A 24,207-nucleotide genomic window follows, 5' to 3' on the forward strand; every position below is an offset into this window, starting at 1 on the left:
GATGGAATGTGAACAGACAAAGAAGCGCTTCATAGATCATCGGATTTCTCCACTGCAAATATTAAGATTTTGTATAAATAGAAGAAAAACTGAGTTATTATTTAGTTCTTTCGGTAAAGTCACGTATAAAGATAAAATAATAAATTAAATTAATTCCTGCAGTCACGAAAACTCCAAATTAAGTTTAACAACGGAGTTATTTATTTGTTTAAGTGGAGAGACAAAGACGGGAAGGAAGGTGACGTCATTATCTGCTTCATTTGTTCCACTCAATCATGTGTATGATGTCACGCAGGCCTTTGTAAAATATGACGTCATACAAAGCGTACGAAACTGTTGCGATGACGTCATTGCGCCCGCTTCAGCGGCGTCACACCTTGACCGCTTCAGCCAACGGCGTCTGACGTCATTTATCTCCGTTGTATGGGGCTCGTGACGTCATACACATTCCTTAAGATCTCGAGGGGGGGGTTGGTGGACCCCTCCCCACCCAGGACATATGCGTGACATCATGTACGCTGATTAAAACGAGAGTCTGACGTCACCGCCGGTGTCCTTAACCCGTGACGTCACTGGCCCGTACAGTAACACACGTGTGCGCGTGTGTGTGTAAGTGGCGGTGACTCAATCATTCGCGTGACCCCTTTTATTATTAAACTTTGAGCTAACTTTAGTTTACTTGTGATTGGTTACGGGGGTGACCCCCGGGTTCAGCCAGCAGCCGCCGGTTAATTTTTTTAAAAAGCATTTCCTTTTCCCGGTGAGGTAAGAGAACCCCGAGTTCGATTCCACGCTCTCCCCGACCCCCCCCGCCGCCCCGTTCGAGAGAGCGATCAGCCGAGCCGGTCCCGGGCCTGGTTCGACTTCCAAGCCGCCGTCGGTGAGTCCGGGTCGCGTGTAAGAGTCGCTGCCGGGGAGACAAAGACGGAGGGCGTGGTTGCTGCTGCTGCTATTGCTGCTATTGCTGCACACCCACACACCACTACGCATCGGCAGTGCGTTGTGGCCTGCCTTCAACTCGTTCTCGCTTGCCCCAGCAGTCTCTTGAGACGCCACGGTGGCTAGGAGATGTTAACTACCTCGCCTGGTACGCAGGAGGTCGTGGGTTCCATCCCGACCCTGACGCCTGCTGCTGCTGTATATTTGGAGTTTGCGTGTCTCTCTCTCATCATCATCACGGTGGCTGGGAGATGTTAACTACCTCGCCTGGTACACAGGATGTCGTGGGTTCCATCCCGACCCTGACGCCTGCTGCTGCTGTATATTTGGAGTTTGCGTGCGTCTCTCTCATCATCACGGTGGCTGGGAGATGTTAACTACCTCGCCTGGTACGCAGGAGGTCGTGGGTTCCATCCCGACCCTGACGCCTGCTGCTGCTGTATATTTGGAGTTTGCGTGTCTCTCTCTCATCATCATCACGGTGGCTAGGAGATGTTAACTACCTCGCCTGGTGTTACAGGAGGTCGTGGGTTCGATCCCGACCCTGACGCCTGCTGCTGTATATTTAGAATCTCTCTCTTCCCGTGGGTTTCCCCTCCACATTTAGCAACACGTGTTGAGATGATTCAGATAATTTTGCCGCTTTGAATGTCCACATGATGGTGCCACTTTGGTGAGCGATCATTCGCTTTTCAAAAGTAAATACCTCTGTGGGCTTTGCGTGGGTGGTAGGATGGGGGTTAGGGTTAGGGTTTGTATTCTTAGTTTTTTTTTCGGTAAAGTCACGTAGGTAAAAAAACTAAATTAATTAAAATAAAATCAAAATCACGTTTCCGGAGGCAACACAAGCTTCCGTCTTCAGGTGGAACCGTCACAGCACGATAGCTGTATCAAGTGAGATAAATACCAAGAAAACAGAATTTCTCACTAGATACAGCTATCGTGCTGTGACGGTTCCACCTGAAGACGGAAGCTTGTGTTGCCTCCGAAACGTCGTGATTTTTATTTGACTTTTATTAATTTTCATTTTTCACCTACGTGACTTTACCGAAAAAACCTAAGAATATGAATCTGTAAAGTAACGTCGGTAAAAATTTAAATTTAAATTAATAAAAATAAAATAATAATTTTAATTTTTATTTCATTTTTAGTTCTTTCGGTAAAGTCACGTAGGTAAAAAATTAAATTTAATGAAAATAATTATTTTTCGATTTAAAGCTTTCGTGACTGCAGGGATTCATCTTCTTGGTTCTTTCGGTAAAGTCACGTAGAAGGGAAGTAATAAAATAATAAAAATAAGGCGCCTCGACAGACCTGGTCTTCACCTGAGGACGGCTGCTTGCGTTGTGGCCGAAACGTCGTGAGAATTATTTTATTATGTTTTATTTTTATTATTTCCCTTCTACGTGACTTTACCGAAAGAACCAATAAGAATTATTATTTTATTTTTATTAATTTTAATTTCATTTTTTACCTACGTGACTTAACCGAAAAAACATAAGAGTATGAATCCTTGCAGTCACGAAAGCTTCAAATCTAGAATTAGTGTTTGCATTTTGTTCGTGTCTGGGGTGGTTTGTTGATCTTCTACTTTGCACTCCTCCCGTGTCGCTGTGTTTGCTGTTGCGACGTTCTTAACCCCCCGTGGTCCCGACTGGACATCTGTGTGTGAAGAGCTTCATAGCTCATCGGATTTCTCCCGCAGTATAAATACTTCCGATTCTGATTCCGACAATACAGCTCTTGCCCCAGCAGTCGGTCGAGGCTACACGGGGGATCTTTGTCTTTGCCTGTCCATCCAAGACGGACAACGATTACCTCCCAGGCCGCTTGATAGATCATCGGATTCCTCCACTTTAAATATTCTGATTATCTCCAAATAGGAAAAGAATAATGAGTCATTTATTTTTTCAGGTGCATGGCGATGGGGATATGGAGCCGTCCATAAATGACGTCACGCACCTAGGAGGGGGGCGGTGTCAGACATTTGTGACGATGTGTAACGAGGGGGGGGGGGGTGTTTGAGAAATGTGACGTCACATCAAAATGCGCAACTTTAAATAAATATAGACAACACGTTCTACTTAATTAAATAGACTTTGTAATAAATGTTTTCTACAACATCAGAGTGCAGCGCCACATTAAATACGCACTAATGACAATAGTTTAAAGCGATTTGAAGCATGTTTATTTTTTTTGGGGGGGGGCAGGGGTCTGACTTTTTGTGACGCCGTGTGACGAGGGGGGGGGGGGTCAAAAATCGTCCAAAATCGCGTGACGTCATTTATGGACGACGACCCCTATGGGACGCTGATCGCCGGATAATCAGCCGGACGTCTGTTGAACAAGAAGAGCTTTATCGCTCATCGGATTCCTCCGGCTGTATCGGTGTTCTCATTCACAGGCCGCCAGGAGAAGTTGCCATGTGCCAGGCGAATGAAGATGACAAGGATGTGGATCCGCCGCGCGTTGGGAAGCCAAGGTTTGTCTGTCCGCGTGTGTCTCTGTGTGTGAGGCTGTGTGTCTGTGTCCGTGTGTGTGTCTCTGTGTGTGAGGCTGTGTCTGGCAGGCAAGGCTGCGTTGGCTGGGTCATGTAGCCCGCATGCCCAGCCACCGCATGCCTAAACAGCTTTTGTTCGGCCGGATTGAGGGGGCTAAACGGGCGCGGCACGGGCTGGAGAGGAGATGGAGTGATGTGGTACAGGAGGACGTGGAGCTGAGTGGACTTGCCGATGACTGGTACCAGCGGTGTCAAGATTGGCCTCTGTGGAGGAGGCTCGTGAAGGACGCTACTGGGTAGTTGGAGGCAGTCGCCCTACAACAACAACGGAGGGGGGAGGAGCGACGCTCACAACAACGAGCGGAGCGCCGGGTGGCTAAAGCACAGCAAGTTGGTACAGTAGGGGGCACAGGTGGTGCATCAGCCAGTCATCTTAGTCATCTCAGCCAGTCGACCCGTGGCACCTGCTGGGTCTGCCCCGTGACCTCCTGCCAGCGGGCGTTCGACACTTCACGTGGCCTCAAGGTGCACTTGGTCTGGTACAAGCGTCGTGGTGACATCACCGCCACTTAGTGGCGAATGGCGGTTGTTGTTGTTGTGCTGATGGCTCTGTTCACACCTCGCCCCCTCCCCCGCCCCCTCTCCGCAGTATGGGCACCGTCTGCATGAAGTGTAAGGAGCGCAGGGCGTCCATGCTGATCCGGGTCAACGACCCCTTCTGCAGGTCGCGACCTCCCCTGACCTCTACACGACCTGACCGTCGGCGGACTGCTTTGATCCGAAGTTGTGGGCGGCAGGGTGACGGGGCAGCACGGTGGCGACGCTCGCGCACCGCACAGCTAGAGGGGCCTGGGTTTGATTCACAACCCGCGTGTTATTCTGCGTGTAATTCGTGTGCTCTCCTCTCCTCCACGGTGGCCAGGAGATGTTAACTACCTCGCCTGGTACACAGGAGGGTCGTGGTTTCGATCCCGACCCCGACTCCTGCTGTATATTTGGAGTTTGTGCGTCTCTCTCATCATCATCATCACAGTGGCTAGGAGATGTTGACTACCTCGCCTGGTACACAGGAGGTCGTGGTTTCGATCCCGACTCTGACGCCTGCTGCTGTATATTTGAAGTTTGCGTGTCTCTCTCTCATCATCATCATCACGGTGGCTAGGAGATGTTAACTATATCGCTTGGTATACAGGAGGTCGTGGGTTCAATCCCGACCCTGACACCTGCTGCTGTATATTTGGAGTTTGCGTGTCTCTCTCCCCCGTAGTCTTTGTGTATTCCTGACCATATATAGTAACCATCTTCTGTGTCTCGCCATCTGTCTGTGTTTGTCTGTGTGTGCATCTGTACTGTCTGTGTGTCTATGTGTCTCTCAGCATCTCTGTGTGTCCCTCTAACTCTGTGTCCTCGTGTGTGCCGTGTGTGTGTGTGCGCTGTGTACGTCTCTGTCTGTGTGTGCGTGTCTGTGTATCTGAGTGAGCGTGTGTCCATGTGTCTCTTTCCGTGTGTGCTCTGTGTGTCCGTGTGTGCATGCGCGTGTGTCCATGCGTGCCGTGTGCGTGCCACGTTTGTGCGTGTGTCTGCGTGTGTGCTGTGTCTGCTTGTGTGCTGTGTCTGCGCGTGTGCTGTCTGCGCGTGTGCTGTGTCTGCGCGTGTGTGTGCTGTGTCTGTGCTGTGTCTGCGTGTGTGCTGTGTCTGCGCGTGTGCTGTGTCTGCGCGTGTGCTGTGTCTGCGCGTGTGTGTGTGCTGTGTCTGTGCTGTGTCTGTGCTGTGTCTGCGTGTGTGCTGTGTGCGTGTGTGCTGTGTCTGCGTGTGTGCTGTGTCTGCGCGTCTGCGTGTGTGCTGTGTCTGCGTGTTGCTGTGTCTGCGCGTGTGTGTGTGCTGTGTCTGTGTGTGTGCTGTGTCTGCGTGTGTGCTGTGTCTGCGTGTGTGCTGTGTCTGCGTGTGTGCTGTGTCTGCGTGTGTGCTGTGTCTGCGTGTGTGCTGTGTGTGCTGTGTCTGCGTGTGTGCCGCGTGTCTGCGCGTGTGCTGTGTCTGCGCGTGTGCTGTGTCTGCGCGTGTGCCGCGTGTCTGCGCGTGTGCTGTGTCTGCGCGTGTGCTGTGTCTGCGCGTGTGCCGCGTGTCTGCGCGTGTGCAGGGAATGCTTCCGCGAGTATTTTGTGCACAAGTTCCGCGCCGTCCTGGGAAAGCGCAAAGTCATCGAGCCCGGGGAGAAGGTGACTCCGCACACACCCTGCGACGCAGTACGGCCGGCGCGTTGACTCAGAATGTTCCTCGTATGCAAGGGGCTTCCTCTCCGGGTTCCTGCCAAGTGGCCGAGCGTGGTGCTGACCAGAGGTCGCAAACGGGTTTTGATTCCTTACCCGTACCTGGCCGTGTACAGGTACCCGTTCCCTACCCGAAATGAGTGACAAACGGTTACTCACCAGTGACTCACGGCCTACCCGTACCCGGCCGGGTAGCCGGGTATCGGGTAGGGTACGGGTATCGGGTACCCGGTTGCGACCTCTGGTGTTGACCCCACCACCCCCTCCGATGCTCGCCGTGCCGCTCGCTTATCGGCCCTTGCCACGAGCAGTCTGTTAAAGGCTACCTGGGGGGGGGTGGCGTCTTTGTCTTCCATCAGGTGTTGGTGGCCGTTTCAGGAGGAGCGTCGTCATGCACTCTGCTCGCTCAAGTGCAGCTGGTACGACGCGCACACAAACACCGCCGCCCGTATAGCCTCACTGCACTGTTGGGGCAAGTGCCGTTAGCGAGTAGCACCATTGAAGGCCGACACGGCGCACACACGCACACACACACGCACACGCACACATGCACACGCACAGTGTAATGGCTATCGGCCCAAACATCATCGCCGATGTTGAATTAATTTCCTGCAAAATCACTCGATTGGGAGGACACAGCAGCAACAGCAGTGCTGTTGGCGAGTAGCAGCACCACCTCCGGAGGCCGGCACGGCACACGAGGGGGTGGGTGGCCGGCATCGTCACGCCCGGCCGCCTTTGTCTCCCCAATTTGAGGCTGAGTCGACCTAGGGGAGGCCCAGGACCGGTGCAGATAATCGTCACCGGTGTTGGTGGCCGTGAGCGGGAGCCGAACTCGGGTCGTCGGGTTCGTAGCGCAGCGTAGCGCTAACCGCGGCGCCACCGCTCCCCAAACACGCAGACGCGCGCCGCACCGTTCACGCGCGACCGTGTGCGGCGCTGCCGTCTAGGGCATCGTGTCGCGTGTCCTTCCATCTTCTTGGTTCTTTCGGTAAAGTCACGTAGAAGGGAAATAATAAAATAATAAAAATTTAAACATAATAAAATAATTCTCACGACGTTTCGGCCACAACGCAAGTAGCCGTCCTCAGGTGGAGAACAGGTCTGTCGAGACAGTCTGAATGACAAGCCCCAGGCTTGGAGCGACTATTTAAGCTGGGATGGAGGGGCGAAGAGAGCCTTGACAAAATAATTTGCATATCAAGAGGGATTTATCATATTTATGGGAAATGCAGATATGCGATTAGTACTACTTGTGAAATGCGTAGGAGGTTTGGCGAGGGGTTTAAAGTCATTATGCCCGTGCATTATGCAGGATTAGCAGCATCAAAGGGAGGGGATAGGGGTAGCATTAATAAAGGGAGGGAGTGTTAATAGTATGTAGCTGCAGTAACTAAACCACCACGTAAACAACTAAAGTATAAACGTTCTTCCATCGCTCGCCCGACATCCACGGAAGGGCTCGGAGTAGCCCCACTTTGCCCCCCACACACTCGGAGCTTGCACTGCACGACCGGCCGGAGGCGAGTGGAGCCCAGCGATGTGACCCCGGGGCGCGGGTTGGCGACTTCCCCCGTCCTGTGTGTCTTGCAGGGTCTGAGTCGCGAGTCTCACAAGCGGCTCAAGTTCATTCCTGGACTGGTGCACGTGGACGGTACGTAGCGAGTGCGAGCGCGTGCGTTCAACGGGCTGCATAGGAGACGGAGCTGACACGGTATGGGAGGATGTAGAGCTGAGTGGACTTGCCGATGACCGGTACCGGCGGTGTCTGCGGATGAGGAGGCTCGTGAAGGACGCTGCTGCTGCTGCTGCTGCTGGGCAGTTAGAGGCAGTCGCCCTCCAACAACAACGGAGGGCGGAGGAGCGACGCTCACAACAACGAGCGGATCGCCGGCGGATTAAAATTAAGCGAGTTGGCACAGTAGGGGGTACAGCTGATGGTGCATCTGTCAGTCATCTCGGTCGGTCAACCCATGGCACCTGCTGGGTCTGTCCCGTGACCTCCTGCCAGCGAGCCTTCGACACTTCACGTGGCCTGAAGGTGCACCTAGCCTGGCACTTGGCGGAGAATGGCGGCTGTTATAATGCCGACTTGTGTATAGCGTCGCCCATGCAAATTGCCCTCACGATCGCTGACGAACCACAGACATGGTAGAAGGCGGTCGGGCAGTGAGCCATCGCCAACGGTTGCCTAAGCTTTGCGGTCCCCTATATATTAAGGTGTTTTCAGCCAATTAATGGGTGTTATGTGCATGTGCGGCGTTGTGTAAACATCTCCACTGGGGAGACAAAGGCGGTCGGGCGTGGTGCTGGCCACCCACCCCCTCGTGTGCCGTGCCGGCCCTCATAGGTACTCGCTAACAGCACTTGCCCCTACAGTCTTTTAAGGCTATACGGGGGATCTTTATATTTGTGCATGTGTGTGTACGTGTGTGTGTGTGTCCCGCTCACGGCAAACACCGCCAGTGACGATTATCTGAACCGGTCCTGGGCCTCCCCTAGGTCGACTCAGCCTCAAATGAGTAGCTGGTGCGGTGTGTAAACATCGCAGCTAGGGAGACAAAGGCGGCCGGGCGTGGTGTTGGCCACCCACCCCCTCGTGTGCCGTGCCGCCCTTTATAGGTGCTCGCTAACAGCACTTGCCCCTACAGTCTGTTAAGGCTATATGGGGGATCTTTGTCTTTGTACGTGTGCGTACCTGTGTGCGTGCGTACCTCCCCACTGGGGAGACAAAGGCGGCCGGGCGTGGTGCTGGCAACCCACCCCCTCGTGTGCGACAGTGCCAGCCTTCATAGGCGCTTCTCGCTTTACAGCACTTGCCCCGACAGTCTGTTAAAGGCTACGCGGGGGAACTTTGTCTTTGTCTGTGTGCAGAGGGAGCCGCGTGTGGGGAGACTGTGGAGGAGCGCGTCGCGGCAAACGCACGGATCGAGGAGATCTTCAAGCAGAGCGGCTTCCCCTACTACATCGTGCCCCTAGAACAGGTGCGGCGGCGTCGACAGAGATCCCCCCGTGGAGCCTTTAGCAGGCTGTCGGGGCAGGTGCTGTGTGCAGGAGGTCGTGGGTTCGATCCCCACCACGACGTTAAGGAGCGCCTCGGTGGCTAGATGTTGACTACCTCGTCTGGTACGCAGGCGGTCGTGGGTTCGATCGAAGACCCTGACACTACAGTGGCTAGGAGATGTTGACGACGCCTGCTGCTGTATATTTGGAGTTTGCGTGTCTCTCTCTCTCATCATCATCACGGTGGCTATGAGATGTTAACTCCCTCGCCTGGTGTACAGGAGGTCGTGGGTTGACCCCCACCCTGACACCCGCTGTATCATAGAGTTTGCTTGTCTCTCTCGTCCGTGGTCCCGTGAATTTTTCTCCAGGTCCTCTGGTTTTTCACCTCCACATTTAGAAACAACATAAATTTGCACGTGACAATAAGACGATAAGCCACTTCGTTCAGATATCATTTGTGATATTCGGGTCGCTTCTGCAAAAAAAGCTACGTAGCTCAGTGGGGCCTTCCCTGGTCAAATAAAGACAGTTTAGTTTAAGTCCTTTAGCGAGAGTCAGCACCTATGAAGGCCGGCACGGCACACGAGGGGGGTAGGTTCCCAGAACCGCGCCCGGACCCCCCCATTTTGTCTCCCCAGTGGCGATGTTTACACACCGCACCGGGTACTCATTTTAGGCTGAGTCGACCTATAGGAGAACCAGGACGGGCTCCGATTCGTCACTGGCGTTGGCCGCGAGCGGGAATCGAACCCGGTTGACTGGGTCGGCAACAGTCTTTTAAGGCCGTACGGACGATCTTTGTCCTTGTGTGTCGTGCACGCAGACGCGCAAAGGCGGCCGGGAGTGGCGCTGGCCACCCACCCCCTCGTGTGCCCCAGTGCCAGAGGTCGCAACCGGGTACCCGATACCCGTACCCGACCCGATACCCGGCTACCCGTACCCGACCAGGTACGGGTACCCGTTTGCAACCCTGGTGCGGCCGGGTACGGGTAGGCCGTGAGTCACTGGTGAGTAACCGTTTGTCTCTCATTTCCCAACGTCTTGTCTCTTCTCACAATTCAAGTTCCTAGAATCAACCCACCCGCGCCTGCAACATGGCTTCATCCCAGAGGTCGCAACCGGGTACCAGATACCCGTTTGCGACCCTGGTGTGGCCGGGTACGGGTAAGGAATCAAAACCCGTTTGCGACCTCTGCCCAGTGCCGACCTTCAGGAGCGCTCGCTAACAGCACTTGTCCCCAGCAGTCTGTTAAGCCTACACGGGGGCGGGGGGGATCTTTGTCTTTGTGTGTGCGTGCGTGCAGGCGTTGCGTTTGGGAAGCAGTGGAGAATGCAGTGCAATGGAAAGTGGCAGACAGAGATTTGGGCAGGGTGCTGGGCTGGGAGCTGGGCTGGAAGCTGACGGGCAGGGTGATGGGCTGGGAGCTGGGCAGGATGTTGATCAGAAAGCTGACGGGCTGGGAGCTGGTCAGGAAGCTGATGGGCTGGGAGCTGGGCTGGGAGCTGACGGGCAGGGCGTGGGGGCGAGTGTGGAGGAGACGGAGTCGCTGTGTGGGATGTTCCGGGCGACGCGGACGCTCACGGCCAGGGAGGATCTCCTCTTCTCGCTCCGGTGAGCGGTGTGTAGTCTGCGCGTGTTGCTGAGTGTGTGTGTGTATGTGTGTGTGTGTCTGGGTGTTGCTGAGTGCCGCCGTGTGTGGCTGTGTGTAGTCTGCGCGTTTTGCTGAGTGCCGCCGTGTGTGTCTGTGTGTAGTCTGCGCGTGTCACCGTGTGTCGGTGTGTAGTCTGCGCGTGTCGCCGAGTGCCGCTGCGCGTGTTGCTGAGTGTGTGTCACCGTGTGTCTGTGTGTCTGTGTGTAGTCTGCGCGTGTCACCGTGTGTCTGTGTGTGGTCTGCGCGTGTTGCTGAGTGTGTCTGTGTGTGTCACCGTGCGTCACCGTGTGTGTGTGTAGTCTGCGCTTGCTGGTGTGGTTGTGCCGCCGCCGTGGCTACGCCAAGGCGATGCTGGGGGAGTCGTGCACCCGCGTGGCCGTCAGGATCCTCGCGGCACTCGCACTGGGGCGCGGCGCCGGCCTCGCGCAGGACACGGTACGCACACACGTGAACACACGTGTACACGCAACACACGTGAACACACGTATACACGCAACACACGTGAACACACAACACACGCAACACACGTGAACACACAACACACGCAACACACACGTGTACACACGCAACGCACACGTGTACACACGCAACGCACACGCGTACACACGCGGGGACACTGCGTTATCGAAACGGTGACGCATGCACACACACACACACGCGTGTGTACGCAAGGCGGCTAATGACGATAAAGACTCTCACCCCCCGTATGGCGAAGGGGTGGGTGGCCGGCAACGCGTCCGACCGCCTTTGTCTCCCTCGTGACGATGTTGCCATTACCGCTGCCCCAGAGTGACACGTGTCACCGTGCCCTCGTGTCACCGTGTCACCGTGTCTCCGTGTCTCCGTGTCACCGTGTCACCGTGTCACCGTGCCCTCGTGTCACCGTGCCCTCGTGTCTCCGTGTCACCGTGTCACCGTGTCGCCGTGCCCTCATGTCGCCGTGCCCTCGTGTCACCGTGTCACCGTGTCGCCGTGCCCTCGTGTCGCCGTGCCCTCGTGTCACCGTGTCACCGTGTCATCCCACGGCGTGCCGCCCCCAGGGTTTCTGCGACGACCGTTTTGGCGACGTGCTCTTCCTGCGTCCCATGCGGGAGCTCTCGGCCAAGGAGGTGGCGCTGTACGTCCACGCGTTCGGCGTGCGCACCGCGTGGAGGCCCGCACTCGGCACGCGGGTACGCACGCACGTAACGAAGATCCCCCGTGTAGCCTTAACAGACTGTAGGGGCAAGTGCTGTTGTTAGCGAGCACCTATTAAGGCCGGCACGACACACGATGCATGTAGTACACGATCGACCGCCCTTGTCTCTCGATTACTGATGTACGATTACACACCGAGTCGACCTAGGGGAGGCTCAGCAATTGCCACTGATGTTAGCCGTGACCAGGAGACGACTCTGGATGTCTGGGTTTGTCGAGCAGTGCGCTAACCACTGCGCCACCACTCCCCATAATAACTCTATATTTACACGCACGCGCATACAATGATAATACAGAACATACAATATTTCATGACTTATTCACATCCATAGACAGGTACAAGACAAAGATCCCCCGTGTAGCCTTAACAGACTGCAGGGGCAAGTGCTGTTAGCGAGCACCTACGAAGGCCAGAACGGCACACGAGGGGGTGGGTGGCCAGCACCACGCCCGACCGCCTTTGTCTCCCTAGCGGCGATGTTTACACACCACACCACACCGGGTACTCATTTGAGGCTGAGTCGACCTAGGGGAGGCCCAGGACCGGTTCAGATAATCGTCACTGGTGTTGGCCGTGAGCGGGAATCGAACCCGTGTCGCCGGGTTCGTAGCGCAGCGTAGCGTAGCGCTAACCGCTGCACTATCGCACGCACATACGCACGGGTACGCACGTGTGTGTGCGCTGGCTTCGTGTGCCGTGCCGGCCTTCGCAGGTGCTACTCGGCACTTGCCCCAACAGCCTGTCAAGGCTATACGGGGGACCTTTGTGTGCGCGTGCTGTGGCCCGCAGGCCGGCAGTCAGGCGAGCATCACGAGCTTGACGGAGGCGTTTGTGACGGAACTTCAGGCGGAATTCCCATCAACCGTCTCCACCATCTACAGGCGAGATGCACACGCAGGCTGTTCGCCCACACGTGTGTGTGTGTGTGTGTGTCGGTGTGGGTCACTCGGAGTGTGTGTGTGGAGCGGTAGTGCATTTGGTCGGTCAGTCAGCCAGTTGAGTTGAACGATCAGCTGATCAATCGGCCAGTTGGACGATCAGCTGATAGGAATCAAAACCCGTTTACGACCTCTGCTGCAGAACCGGGGAGAAGATCGGAACGGACGACGCGTCTCGGGCGGCGGAGAAGTGCGCTCTGTGCTCGGCCTTCCTCGACACGGACGCAGGTGAACGGACGTCCTTCGCTCAGGAACGAGGCCTCGCTGCCGAGTCTCGATAGCAACAAAACTATTAAACTAAACTTATTTTATATTCTTGGTTCTTTCGGTAAAGTCACCTTGAAGGGAAATAATAAAATTTAAAAAATATAAAAAAATAAAATTCTCACGATGTTTCGACTGCAACACAAGCAATCATCATCATGTGTGAAATCCACAACAGGAAAAATTTAAGAAAAGCCACTTTTTTCAAATTTTTGTTTTAATTTTCTTGCTGTGGATTTCACACCTGATGATGATTGCTTGTGTTGCAGTCGAAACGTCGTGAGAATTTTATTGTTTAATATTTTTATTATTTTATTATTTCCCTTCTACGTGACTTTACCGAAAGAAGCAAGAATATTAATCCCCGCAGTCACGAAAGCTTTAAATAAAAATTTCAACTATTTTAGTATTTTGCCAGGTAAGAGCCCCACTGTAGCTGTCAGAAGCGTACTTCTTAGGTTTTTTTTCGGTAAAGTCACGTAGGTAAAAATAAAATTAATCGAAGTAATAATAGAAATAAAATAATAAATCACGACATTTCGGAGGCAACACGAGTCTTTTTACCTACGTGACTTTACCTAAAAAAAACCTAAGAGTATGAATCCTTGCAGTCACGAAAGCTTCAAATCTAGAACTGTCAGAAGTGTACCGGCTGTCACAAAATGACAGCTCAACTAAAGTGGCTCCTCATCATCATCATCACGTGGAAATTGACAGCAGCCAAATACTCTAGAACGTGTGATGTTTATTCTAAACGTGGAGGGAAAAACGGAGGACCCAGAGGAAATGAATTCAACATCGGCTTGATGTTTGGGCCGATAGCGGTTACACTGCGCGTGTGTGTGAGGCCATGCTGGCCTTTAAATAAAGCACTTGCCACAATAGTCTGTGAAAGCTAAACAGGGAGAGAGGGGAGGGGATCTTTGTCTTTGTTCGTGACTATGGGAGGGGGAAAATCCGGAGGTAACCCATGCAGAACAGGGGCAGGAGAGAGAGAAAACACACCAAGTCCACACGCAGACACAGACAGGCGCCCGTGTCGGGAGTTGAACCAAGGCCCCTTCTGGCCGCGAGGTGCCAGCAATACCACGACCACCACGACCACCACCACCACCACCATGACCACCACTACCACCACCACGACCACTACTACCACCACCACCACCACGACCACCACCACCACGACCACGACCACGACCACTACCACCACCACCACCACGACCACCACCACAACCACCACCACCACGACTGTGTGTATCTGACACGGCCATTATCAACCCCCCCCCCTCTGTATTTCAGTGCCGGCTTCGGCTTTGCAAGCAGCCCTCCTGTCGGAGAAGCTGTCGGGCAAACACCGCGCCGACCCCCCCCCGCCGTGCGATGATGCGGCCCAGTGCAGCTCCGGGCAGGGGGCTTGTTGCCGTGACAGCGGAGCGGACCGTTGCGTTAACGGGTAAGGATTTCGAGGTTACAACGGTTCGTGCAATCCTCGACGACTCGTCCGTGGGGGGGTGGGGGTCGCAGTGGAGTCGATTGTGGCCCCGCGGAGAGGAGAGGGGCCTGGGTTCGATTCCCGGCTGGGGCGCGTTTCTGCGTGTTGAATTTCTATGTTCTCTCTCCGCCTGTTCTGCAGAGCAAGAATGTGTGGAGTTTGTGTGATCTCTCCCTGTTTTGTGGTGAGTGAAGTGGAGTTTGTGTGTTCTCCCCCTGTCCAGCAAAGTGAGAGTGGAGTTTGCGTGTTCACTCCCTGTTCTGTGGTGAGTGAGTGGAGTTTGTGTGTTGTCCCCCTGTCCTGCAAAGTGAGAGTGGAGTTTGCGTGTTCACTCCCTGTTCTGTGGTGAGTGAGTGGAGTTTGTGTGTTGTCCCCCTGTTCTGTTTAGTGAGGTGGAGTTTGTGTGTTCTCCCACCTGTTGTGTGGTGAGTGAGTGGAGTTTGTGTGGCAGGTGGTGGAGGGGTCATCACAACACAAATTTGATCAAATCATTACGGAGTGGCCTAACCCAAACATAAATCGTGAATCTTAATATTGACCACAGCAACCTCCGTTTGAGTTTCACAATTAACTGGTAGTGTGTGTGTGTGTGTCGTGTTCTGCAGGGAGTCTCTCACACAAGCTCTGTGTTATGGGTGTCGGCTGACTGTGAACGACATGGTGAGTTGGGAATACACAGAGACAAAGACCACCCGTGTAGCCTGAACAGACTATTGGGGCAAGTGCTGTTAGCGAGCATCACCGATGAAGGGGGTGGGTGGCCAGCACCACGCCTGGCTGCTTTTGTCTCCCTACTGGCGATGTTTACACACTGCACTAGGTACTACATTTTGAGGCCGAGTCAACCTAAGGGAGGCCCAGGACCGGTTCAGATACTGGTGGTGTTGGTGGCCGCGGGCGGGAATCGAACTCGGGTCGCCGGGTTTGTAGCGCAGCGCGCTAACCGCTGCACCACCGCTCCCCACCCACACACAGACAGCCACACTCACAACTGCACCAACACACACACACGCAACAGAGACTCCACAAACAGACAGACGCGTACCCACAACACCCACCACCCTCTGCTAGGCTAGTAGATGCTAGCGTCCCGGTCATCGTCCTCACGTACGTACGTACGTAGAACTTCATACGCACCACCGTACGTAGCCAAACGTGCTAATCGGAGGTGCGTTGGAAGGACGGCAAACTCTAAACACGAAGAGCAGTTTTAAAGAAATGAGTTTTCCCACCGTCCCCATCGTTGTCCCTGTGCTGGGCGTGAGCAGGACGAGGCGAAGCTCCTGCCGCCGTTCGTTTTGGCTGAAGCGGAGCAGCGAGAGAAGAGGTGAGGGGGGGGGGGTGGCGGTGACGGTGCGCACACCGTCCCAGCGATGACGAACGCCACCGTAGACTCGCACTTGGCGCTGTCGGCGTCGCGCGAACAAGAGTCCGTTTGGGGTTCCTCGATGAGCAGAGCGGCACTCTCCCCCTCCCCGCGCGCGGTAGAGAACGTCCCGTGGAAGCGGATATCACAGAAGACAAAGATCCCCCGTGTGTAGCCTTTAACACAGAATGTTAGGGCAAGTGCTGTTATCTTCTGGGTTCTTTCGGTAAAGTCACGTAGAAGGGAAATAATAAAATAATACAAATTTGACATAAATAATTACATTTATTTTCTTTTTTCCCTTCTACGTGACTTTACTGAAAGAACCAAGAAGATGAATCCCGCGGTCACGAAAGCTTTAAATCGAAATTCAAGTGCTGTTAGTAAAAGCCGACACTGCACACGGGGGCGTGGGTGGCTCGCACCACGCCCGGCCGCCTTTGTCTCCCTCGTTGCGATGTTTACACACCGCACCGGGTACGCCTTTGAAGCTGAGTCGACCTAGGGGAGGCCCAAGACCGGTTTAGATATTCTTCACTGGTGTTGACCGTGAGCAGAAACCAAACTCGGGTCACTAGGTTCTAGGTTCGCAGCGCAGCGCGCTAACAAGTATGCCACCACCCCCCAACAACAACCGCCATTCGCCACGAAGTGGCGGTGACATCACCACGGCGCTTGTGCCAGGCTACGTGCACGTTAAGGCCACGTGAAGTGTCAAACGCCCGCTGGCAGGTTAGGGGACAGACCCAGGTGCCACGAGTCGACTGATATGAGTGGCCGATGCACCACCTGTGCCCCTTGTTTTAGCCACCTCCAGTGACAACGGAGGGCAGAGGAGCGACGCTCACAACAACGAGCGGAGCGCCGGGTGGCCAAAACACAGTGGGGAGCACAGGTGGTGCATATACCAGTCATCTCAGTCAACCCATGGCACCGAGGTCTGTTCCGTGACCTCCCATCAGCGAGCCTTCCGACACTTCAATGGCCTTAAAGTGCACCTAGCACGACACAATCACCGTGGTGACATCACCGCCACCGAGTAGTGAGAACGATGAAGGGGCGCTAGCGTCTACTGGCCTAGCGAAGGGCGGTTGTGGGTACGCGTCTGTCTGTGGAGTCTGTCTGTGTTGGTTATGGTGGTGATAGCGGTGGCGGTTATGATGGCGGTGATGGTGGCGGTGATGGTGGCGGTGATGATAATGGTGGTGGTGGTGGTTGCTGGTGATGGGTGCTGTTTTCCAGGCGTCTCCTTAAGGCACAGATCCAGGAGTTTTTGCTGGAAGATGACGATGGTGGCGCTGATGAGGACGAGACCCTGTGATCCATCTCACAGAGACCCCCGTGATGTCAATGATGAGCTACGAAGGCTGGGGGGCGCGGGGGGGGGGGGGGTTGCCCCAGATAAACATCGACACAGATGTTTATTTTTATCATCAGTACGCATGTTTACCCAGAGTGTCACAGAGGGAGGGTCCTGCATTAGGTTGGGGCTGTGATTTTGTCGCTGTTTGTAATCTGATTTGAGTAGTATGCAACGGCTTTGGGATGTTTTGGTTGATAGCGGTTACGTTGCGTGGTTCATTTTAACTATGCGAGGAAACCCGTTTGGAGCAGCGGGAGGGAGAGAGTAGTACGCACAACTCCCCCGTGTCGCCTGTCACAGACTGTCGGGGCAAGTGCTGTTAGCGAGCATCAATGAAGGCCGGAACGGCACACGAGGGGGTGGGTGGCCAGCACCACGCCCGGCCGCCTTTGTCTCCCCAGTGGCGATGTTTACACATGGCAACGGGTACTCATTTGAGGATGAGACGACCTAAGGGAGGCCTAGGACCGGTTCAGATAATCGTTCACTGATGTTGGCCGTGAGCGGGAATCGAACTCGGAATCGCCGGGTTCGTAGCGTGGCGTGCTAACCGCTGCACTACTGCTATTCTGCACATACACACTCACTCGCTCACACTCGCCCGCTCACACTCACCCCCCCCCCGCATCCTGTCTGATCGACGGCCCTGCTTGTAGCTTTGCACGCATGTGGTCAAAATCACTTTAATTTCATACAACATTGACAGACGAACGGCAACGCACACACACAATAACAGTAACCAACACTGTTTTTATCGCTACGCACGCACACACGGAGCTATTCACAGTCAGCAAGGCGACGGAGCGTCCGTATCGGTCGGGGAATTTGTACAGAGAACCGCGGGACACGTGGACCCGACGCCAATGCACACCAAAGTCAGCTGTTCGTGCTCAACACTTGTGCTCAACACTTGTGCTCAGGAAGGGTCATGAGATTGATGGTGGGGAGCGGTGGTGGAGCGGTTAGCGCTGCGCTACGAATCCGGCAACCTGCGTTCGATTCCCACTCACGGCCACCAACACCACTCACAATTATTTGAAACGGCCCTGGGCCTCCCGTAGGTCGACTCTGCCTCAAATGAGTACCTGGTGCGGTGTAAACATCACCACTGGGGAGACAAAGGCGGCCGGGCGTGGTGCTGGCCACCCACCCCCTGGTGTGCCGTGCCGGCCTTCATAGGTGCTGCTTGCTAACAGCACTTGCCCCAACATTCTGTTAAGCCTATACAGGGGATCTTAGTCTTTATCTCGATCGAGTAATTTGTAGGTAATCTTTGTTGTTTTGGTCATTACCACTTACATTGAATGGGGTTTTAATTTTTCTTTAGCTATGGGGAGGAGAACCCAGAGGAAATCCATCCAGGACGGGGAGCGAGAGAGAGAGAACACACACAACCTCCACACAGGTGGCCGAGTTGGGAATCGAACCCAGGTCCCTTAGAGGTCAGCCTGCCTGCGCACCAGATGGACCCATCTGTGTGTGTGCCTTTGTTTGGTCGCTGACCTTGGCGGAGGGAGCAAACTCAAGTCTCCTGCGACTCCGCTTGTGTCGCTCCGGGCATGAGGTTCCCACGCAGCCTCTGCAGGAGGCTGAGGGAGCCCAGGAAAAATGGGCGGATGCCGTTCACCTCCATCATGGTGAGGTTGTCCAGCTGCCGGCGATTGAGAGGAGTGGGGGTGGAGGAGGAGGGTCAATCAGCCACTGAAACAACTGGTTAATCGGCCAGTGGAGCGGTCAGCCAGTTGAACGACCAGCTGGTCAATCGGCAAGTTTAACAGATTGCCATTGCAAAAATATTAGGCAGACTCGTATTGAACCTATAGACTGGCTGGTCAATCGGCAAGTTTAACAGATTGCCATTGCAAAAATATTAGACTCGCATTGAACCTATAGACTGGCTGGTCAATCGGCAAGTTTAACAGATTGCCATTGCAAAAATATTAGACTCGCATTGAACCTATAGACTGGCTGGCCAATCGGCAAGTTTTAACAGATTGCATTGCAAAAATATTAGACTCGCATTGAACCTATAGACTGGCTGGTCAATCAGCAAGTTTTAACAGATTGCATTGCAAAAATATTAGACTCGCATTGAACCTATAGACTGGCTGGTCAATCGGCAAGTTTTAACAGATTGCATTGCAAAAATATTAGACTCGCATTGAACCTATAGACTGGCTGGCCAATCGGCAAGTTTAACAGATTGCCATTGCAAAAATACTAAACAGACTCGCATTGAACCTATAGACTGGCTGGTCAACCAGCCGGTCTAACAGCGAGCTGAACGAACAGCTGGACAACACAGCCGACTGCAGGGACCGCAGGCAGGCTGCTGGCGAGGTAGACCCACCTGCGCATGGCTCGCCTGCTGAGACACGAAGCCGTCGGCCGAGAGACGCAGCTTGGCCGTGCGCGTGTCCCACAGGTCACGCAGCACCGACCGGATCTCGTCAGCGCGTGGGATATCGTCGGCAGCTCTGATCACGTGCAGGAGGGGGGGGGGGGGGGGCACAATAAGTCATCGGTTGGTGAGCATCGCCGTTGTTGGCTGCAGTGTTGCGGGGAAGGCAAAGGTCGCAACCGGGTACCCGATACCCGGCTACCCGTACCCGGCCGGGTAGGCCGTGAGTCACTGGTGAGTAACGGTCACTCATTTCCCAACGTCTTGTCTCTTCTCACAATTCAAGTTCCTAGAATCAACCCACCGGCGCCTGCAACATGGCTTCAGAATCAAAACCCGTTTGCGACCTCTGGGAGCAGGGCGGTGCTAACGCTTGTGGCCTCTGATGTTTGTAGATTCTCTCCACCCCCTGTTCTGCGTGGGTTTCCTCCGGGTTTCACCAATTTCCTCCCACAGCAAAACAAGCACACTGCAATGCAACCGGTATTGGGCCCAAACTACATCCCGAAATGCTGAACAAATATTACCTGCAAATTACTCCATTTGGGAATGGCACGCATCAGCAGCATCAGCAGCATCAGCAGCAGCATCAGCAGCAACGTCACCACCACCCCCCCCCCCCCCCCACCTTGTTACCCTACAGCATAAACCTAACATGACCCTCTCTGGATAAGTGAGTTACTCTTGATTCACAAGGCCACATGGAACTGAGACTCCTATCGTGGTTTCAATAGTTTCTCACCTGCTTCAACAAAGCAAACTCGAGTGTTGGGGGACTAGTCGATGCTTTCCTCTATTCAGCGCGAGCTCTTTTAATGGACCTGCTGTCGTCACGGCGTTATTGTTACGTCTTAAAACACGTTATTAAAAAATAAACTATTTGGAAAAGGTGAGCAATGTATTGTTCTCCATAGCAGAAGACTTCGCCACCAAAGACAGATTCCCCCCCCATATAGCCTGTAACAGACTGTTGGGGCAAGTGCTGTTATACTGGTTGGAACCTCCTGGTTACACCAGCCAGAAGGAGATTATTGTGTCCGTCCGTCGTGCAGGGGCGGGCTGGGTGGGGAGGGAGGGGCTTGGTGGGGAGGGGCTGGGTGGGGAGGGGCTGGTTGGTGAGATTGGGGCTGGGTGGGGAGGGGAGGGTGGGGAGGGGCTGGGTGAGGTCAAATAATCGTCACCAGTGTTGTCCGTGAGTGGGAATTGAACTCGCCGGGTTCGTAGCACTAACCGCTGTGCTACCACGTCACTGCCACGTCACCCAACCACTAACAGTGGCGATGGCCGGAGTACTCACACGTTGAGCAGCAGCTTGCAGAGCTCCATGTAGTGGGGGCTGGGCATGGGGGTGAAGGTCTGGGCCGCCCGCTCCTCCTCCCGCAGCTGCTCCAGACGGTCTGCAAAAATAACATGGACTCAATTGAGGCCGAGTGCATAGGGAGAGCGCATGGCAAAATGTGGGGCTTGCTGATAAACGGGATGAATCCACTGATTCATCCTGCACAGATTAACATAGATCCATAGACTCGGAACAGTACCCACAGACTCGCATAGATTAACGTGGAATTACAAAGCAGCCATAGACTCGCATAGTACCCACAGACTAACGTGGACTAACATAGGACCCACAGACTCGAATAGTACCCATAGATGAAAATAGGACCCATTATTATTTTCCTTCTACGTGACTTTACCGAAAGAACCAAGAAGATGAATCCCTGCAGTCACAAAAGCTTTAAATCGAAAATAAAATAGGACCCACAGACTCGTAAGATTCACAGAATCAAATAGTAGGAATGAACTAACATGGTATTATATAGGACCCACAGACTCGAATAGTACCCATGGACTAACATAATATCCAGAATCAACGTTTTTGGGTTTAGATCGCGTTATTTATAAATGTGTCGTAACCCTCCACCACCCGACACGGCCAATCAGTAAAAGTGTCACGTTGACAAAAGACAAATAGTTCACTGCTTTAGCCCACCGGTGTGTTGAAGCGTGAAACCACAACATTTACAATTTGAGTAGCACGACGTTTCGCTGGTAATTGCATCCAGCATCATCGGGCAATTCGCCAGAATGGTGAGGCTCTGCTGTCTCCCGTTATTATATAGATCAGCAGCAGGGTGACGTCATCATTAACTCATATTATCAGTATTAAACTGATAATATCCAGAGACTGGAATGGTACCCCCATCAACTAACATGGACTAACATAAGACCCACATACTTGAACAGTACCCATAGACAAACATAGCACCCACAGACTCGTAAGATTAATGGATAGTAGCCATGGACGAAGATGACATTACATGGGACCCACAGACGAGACGAAACTTCGAAAGACCTCGTATCGGCGGCTCCTGCCCGCGCTCCGTACCTACACTCATCCACTCCGGGGCTTGGATCCTGCACTTCTGCCGCTGCTTGAGGTTGATGGCCAGCCAGAGAGGCACCCGCACGGGCAGCCCCGGGTCGAAGGGTCCCAGGTCGCCCTGGCGATTCAAAGTGAACACAGATTGCCATTGCAAAGACGAGACAATAGACTGGCATCGGACCCACAGACTTGCATGGGAGCCGTAGATTTAACATGGGATTACATAGCAACCATATAACCCCATAGACTTGCATAGGGGTTCATAGATTCGCATAGGAGCCATAGACTTAACATGGGATTACATAGGAGGCATATAACCCATTGATTTGCATAGGGCTTAATTTACTCAAATTTGAGCCATAGACTAACATGGGATTACATAGGAGCCATATAACCCATAGACTGGCATAGGGTTTCATAGACTCGCATAGGATCCATAGACTAACATGGGATTACATAGCAACCATATAACCCATAGGGGCTTCATAGAGTCGCATAGGAGCCATAGACTTAACATGGGATTACATAGGAGTCATATAACCCATAGACTGGCATAGGGTTTCATACTCTTATCGGATCCATAGACTAACATGCGATTACACAGGAGCCATATAACCCATAGGGCTTCATAGAGTCGCATAGGAGCCATAGGTTTAACATGCGATTACATAGGAGCCATAGAACCCATAGACTAGAATAGGGCTTCATAGACTCGCATCGGAGCCACAGACTAACATGGGATTAAACAGAACCCAGACTCGCGCACAGGGTTCATAGATTCAAACGAATCGTAGGTGGAAAAAAATAGAAATAAATAAATCACGACATTTCAATTGCTGAAAGGACATTTTTACTGACGTGGGCTGTGGTTGTCACACCTGATGATGATTGCTTGTGTTGCAATCGAAACGTCATGATTGATTTATTTCTAGTCACGTAGGTAAAAAAAATGAAATGAAAATTAATAAATAAAAATATTTTATTAATTGCATTTCATTTTTTTTACCTACGTGACTTTACCGAAAAAACTTAAAAAATGAAATTACAATTAATAAAATATTTTATTTTTATTAATTTAAATTTCATTTTTTTTTACCTACGTGACTTTACCGAAAAAACTAAAAAAATGAAATTAAAATTAATAAAATATTTTATTTTTATACATTTTAATTTAATTTTTTTACTTACGTGACTTTACCGAAAAAACTAAAGAGTATGAATCCTTGCAGTCACGAAAGCTTCAAATCTAAAATTATTTATTTCTATTTATTATTTTTCACCTACGTGACTTTACCGAAACAAACAAAGAGTATGGACCCTTGCAGTCACGAAAACTTCAACAAATCTAGAATCAAATGAATCGCTTATGACCAATTCACCCGTAATGTGCCCCAAATTTCGGAAACTAAGCAGACTCAACCCACAGAGAGCCTGGCTTGTAATAAGGTGGACGAACCCCGTGAATGGAACAGGTGCTATAGGCTGTGGTGCGACTACGTGGTGGATAGAATCAATACTTATACTTAAGGAATCCGATGAACTATAAAGCTCTTTGTCATACATGTCCAGTAGGGGCAGATCAGAACGTTACAAAAACAAACGATGCAAACACGAATCGATAGGTGAGGTAAAGAAATCACTCAAAAATATACACGTTCTGTTTACGTGACAACCCTTATTAGTTGGCCGTGTCGGGTGGTGGCGGGTTTAACGACACAACAATTATATATTTATACGCGATCTAACCCCAAACAAACCCGTATTATGTCGGGTTGGTGGATGGTTACGACACATTTTATACTTAACGCGACCAAAACAAAAACCTTGAACAGCACTGGACGCGAAAGCCTACAGCGTGTTAAACCGCACAAACTACAACCTTCTGCACAGGAACAAGACGTGGTGAAGTATGGTCAAAATAACTCCTCCCGTGGTGGGGGAGAGAGTGAGGAGAGGGATCGTCTCGACATCCAGCAGTGGATTTGACCAAAAGCTGATCGTGGGCCCGGCTTAGGCCGCGAAGCCTTACGGCTTTCCTAAGTCCCGGCGCCGCCTCGTCGGACGATTCCTGGGCGCGCTTTGCGAGCGAGACCGACTCACCCCGATGAGGTAAACTTTGTCCAGGGAGAAGTTGGGGATGATCGTGACCGTCTCCTCCTCCGCCAGAAATTCCACCTCCGCTGGGTCCATCGACTCGGCCATCGCGACTTTAATAAACTATTTTTTTTTTTAAACTATTAAAACAATTTTGTATGTACAGCTACCGTACGCGTTAATCTCCTCACGCTTCAAGTTCCCGCGCAATTTCACCACCCACGGCCAGGGGGTCCCGATGACACGCTGAATCGATTCCGTCAAAGCATGAAAGGAATCGATTTCAGCGCGAGCGTAGCCGCTAACGAGGGAGATTTGGCGATTCTAATCGGGATCGTCGATTT

At 52.7% G+C, this 24,207-nt stretch overlaps 2 protein-coding genes across 2 annotated transcripts; one reads left to right on the top strand and one right to left on the bottom strand.

The window, feature by feature from the left end:
* The first annotated feature begins 568 nt into the window (after positions 1 to 568).
* LOC133357928 (cytoplasmic tRNA 2-thiolation protein 2-like) lies at positions 569 to 17,583 on the top strand. Its single transcript, XM_061576116.1, has 16 exons — positions 569 to 880; positions 3,344 to 3,421; positions 4,089 to 4,163; positions 5,577 to 5,655; positions 6,066 to 6,125; positions 7,300 to 7,360; positions 8,581 to 8,690; positions 10,017 to 10,324; positions 10,664 to 10,799; positions 11,405 to 11,536; positions 12,352 to 12,443; positions 12,643 to 12,728; positions 14,064 to 14,217; positions 14,862 to 14,916; positions 15,525 to 15,583; positions 16,865 to 17,583. Exons 2-16 carry the CDS (start codon positions 3,363 to 3,365, stop codon positions 16,941 to 16,943), a joined length of 1,545 nt encoding a protein of 514 aa, XP_061432100.1. The 5' UTR covers positions 569 to 880; positions 3,344 to 3,362; the 3' UTR covers positions 16,944 to 17,583.
* Positions 17,584 to 17,652: 69 nt separating this feature from the next.
* On the bottom strand, positions 17,653 to 24,109 carry LOC133358005 (DNA replication complex GINS protein PSF2-like). The gene is made up of 5 exons (XM_061576272.1): positions 23,870 to 24,109; positions 21,773 to 21,887; positions 20,684 to 20,783; positions 19,336 to 19,462; positions 17,653 to 18,636 (listed from the first exon to the last, which is right to left on the bottom strand). Exons 1-5 carry the CDS (start codon positions 23,969 to 23,971, stop codon positions 18,508 to 18,510), a joined length of 573 nt encoding a protein of 190 aa, XP_061432256.1. The 5' UTR covers positions 23,972 to 24,109; the 3' UTR covers positions 17,653 to 18,507.
* Positions 24,110 to 24,207: the final 98 nt, after the last annotated feature.

The sequence above is a fragment of the Lethenteron reissneri genome, chromosome 60 (genome assembly GCF_015708825.2).
Source record: "Lethenteron reissneri isolate LAM-NWPU_2019-01 chromosome 60, ASM1570882v1, whole genome shotgun sequence".
Taxonomy (NCBI): Eukaryota; Metazoa; Chordata; class Hyperoartia; order Petromyzontiformes; family Petromyzontidae; genus Lethenteron; species Lethenteron reissneri.

Excerpts from the sequence above, each read along its gene's own strand:
- LOC133358005 (XM_061576272.1), bottom strand. The coding sequence starts at position 23,971 with ATGGCCGAGTCGATGGACCCAGCGGAGGTGGAATTTCTGGCGGAGGAG. Across the intron at positions 20,784-21,772 it reads CCCGGAGTGGATGAGTGTAG|ACCGTCTGGAGCAGCTGCGG; the intron begins GTACGGAGCGCG and ends TTATTTTTGCAG. Across the intron at positions 18,637-19,335 it reads AGCAGGCGAGCCATGCGCAG|CTGGACAACCTCACCATGAT; the intron begins GTGGGTCTACCT and ends AATCGCCGGCAG.
- LOC133357928 (XM_061576116.1), top strand. The coding sequence starts at position 3,363 with ATGTGCCAGGCGAATGAAGATGACAAGGATGTGGATCCGCCGCGCGTT. Across the intron at positions 7,361-8,580 it reads TGGACTGGTGCACGTGGACG|AGGGAGCCGCGTGTGGGGAG; the intron begins GTACGTAGCGAG and ends GTCTGTGTGCAG. Across the intron at positions 14,917-15,524 it reads GGCTGACTGTGAACGACATG|GACGAGGCGAAGCTCCTGCC; the intron begins GTGAGTTGGGAA and ends GGGCGTGAGCAG.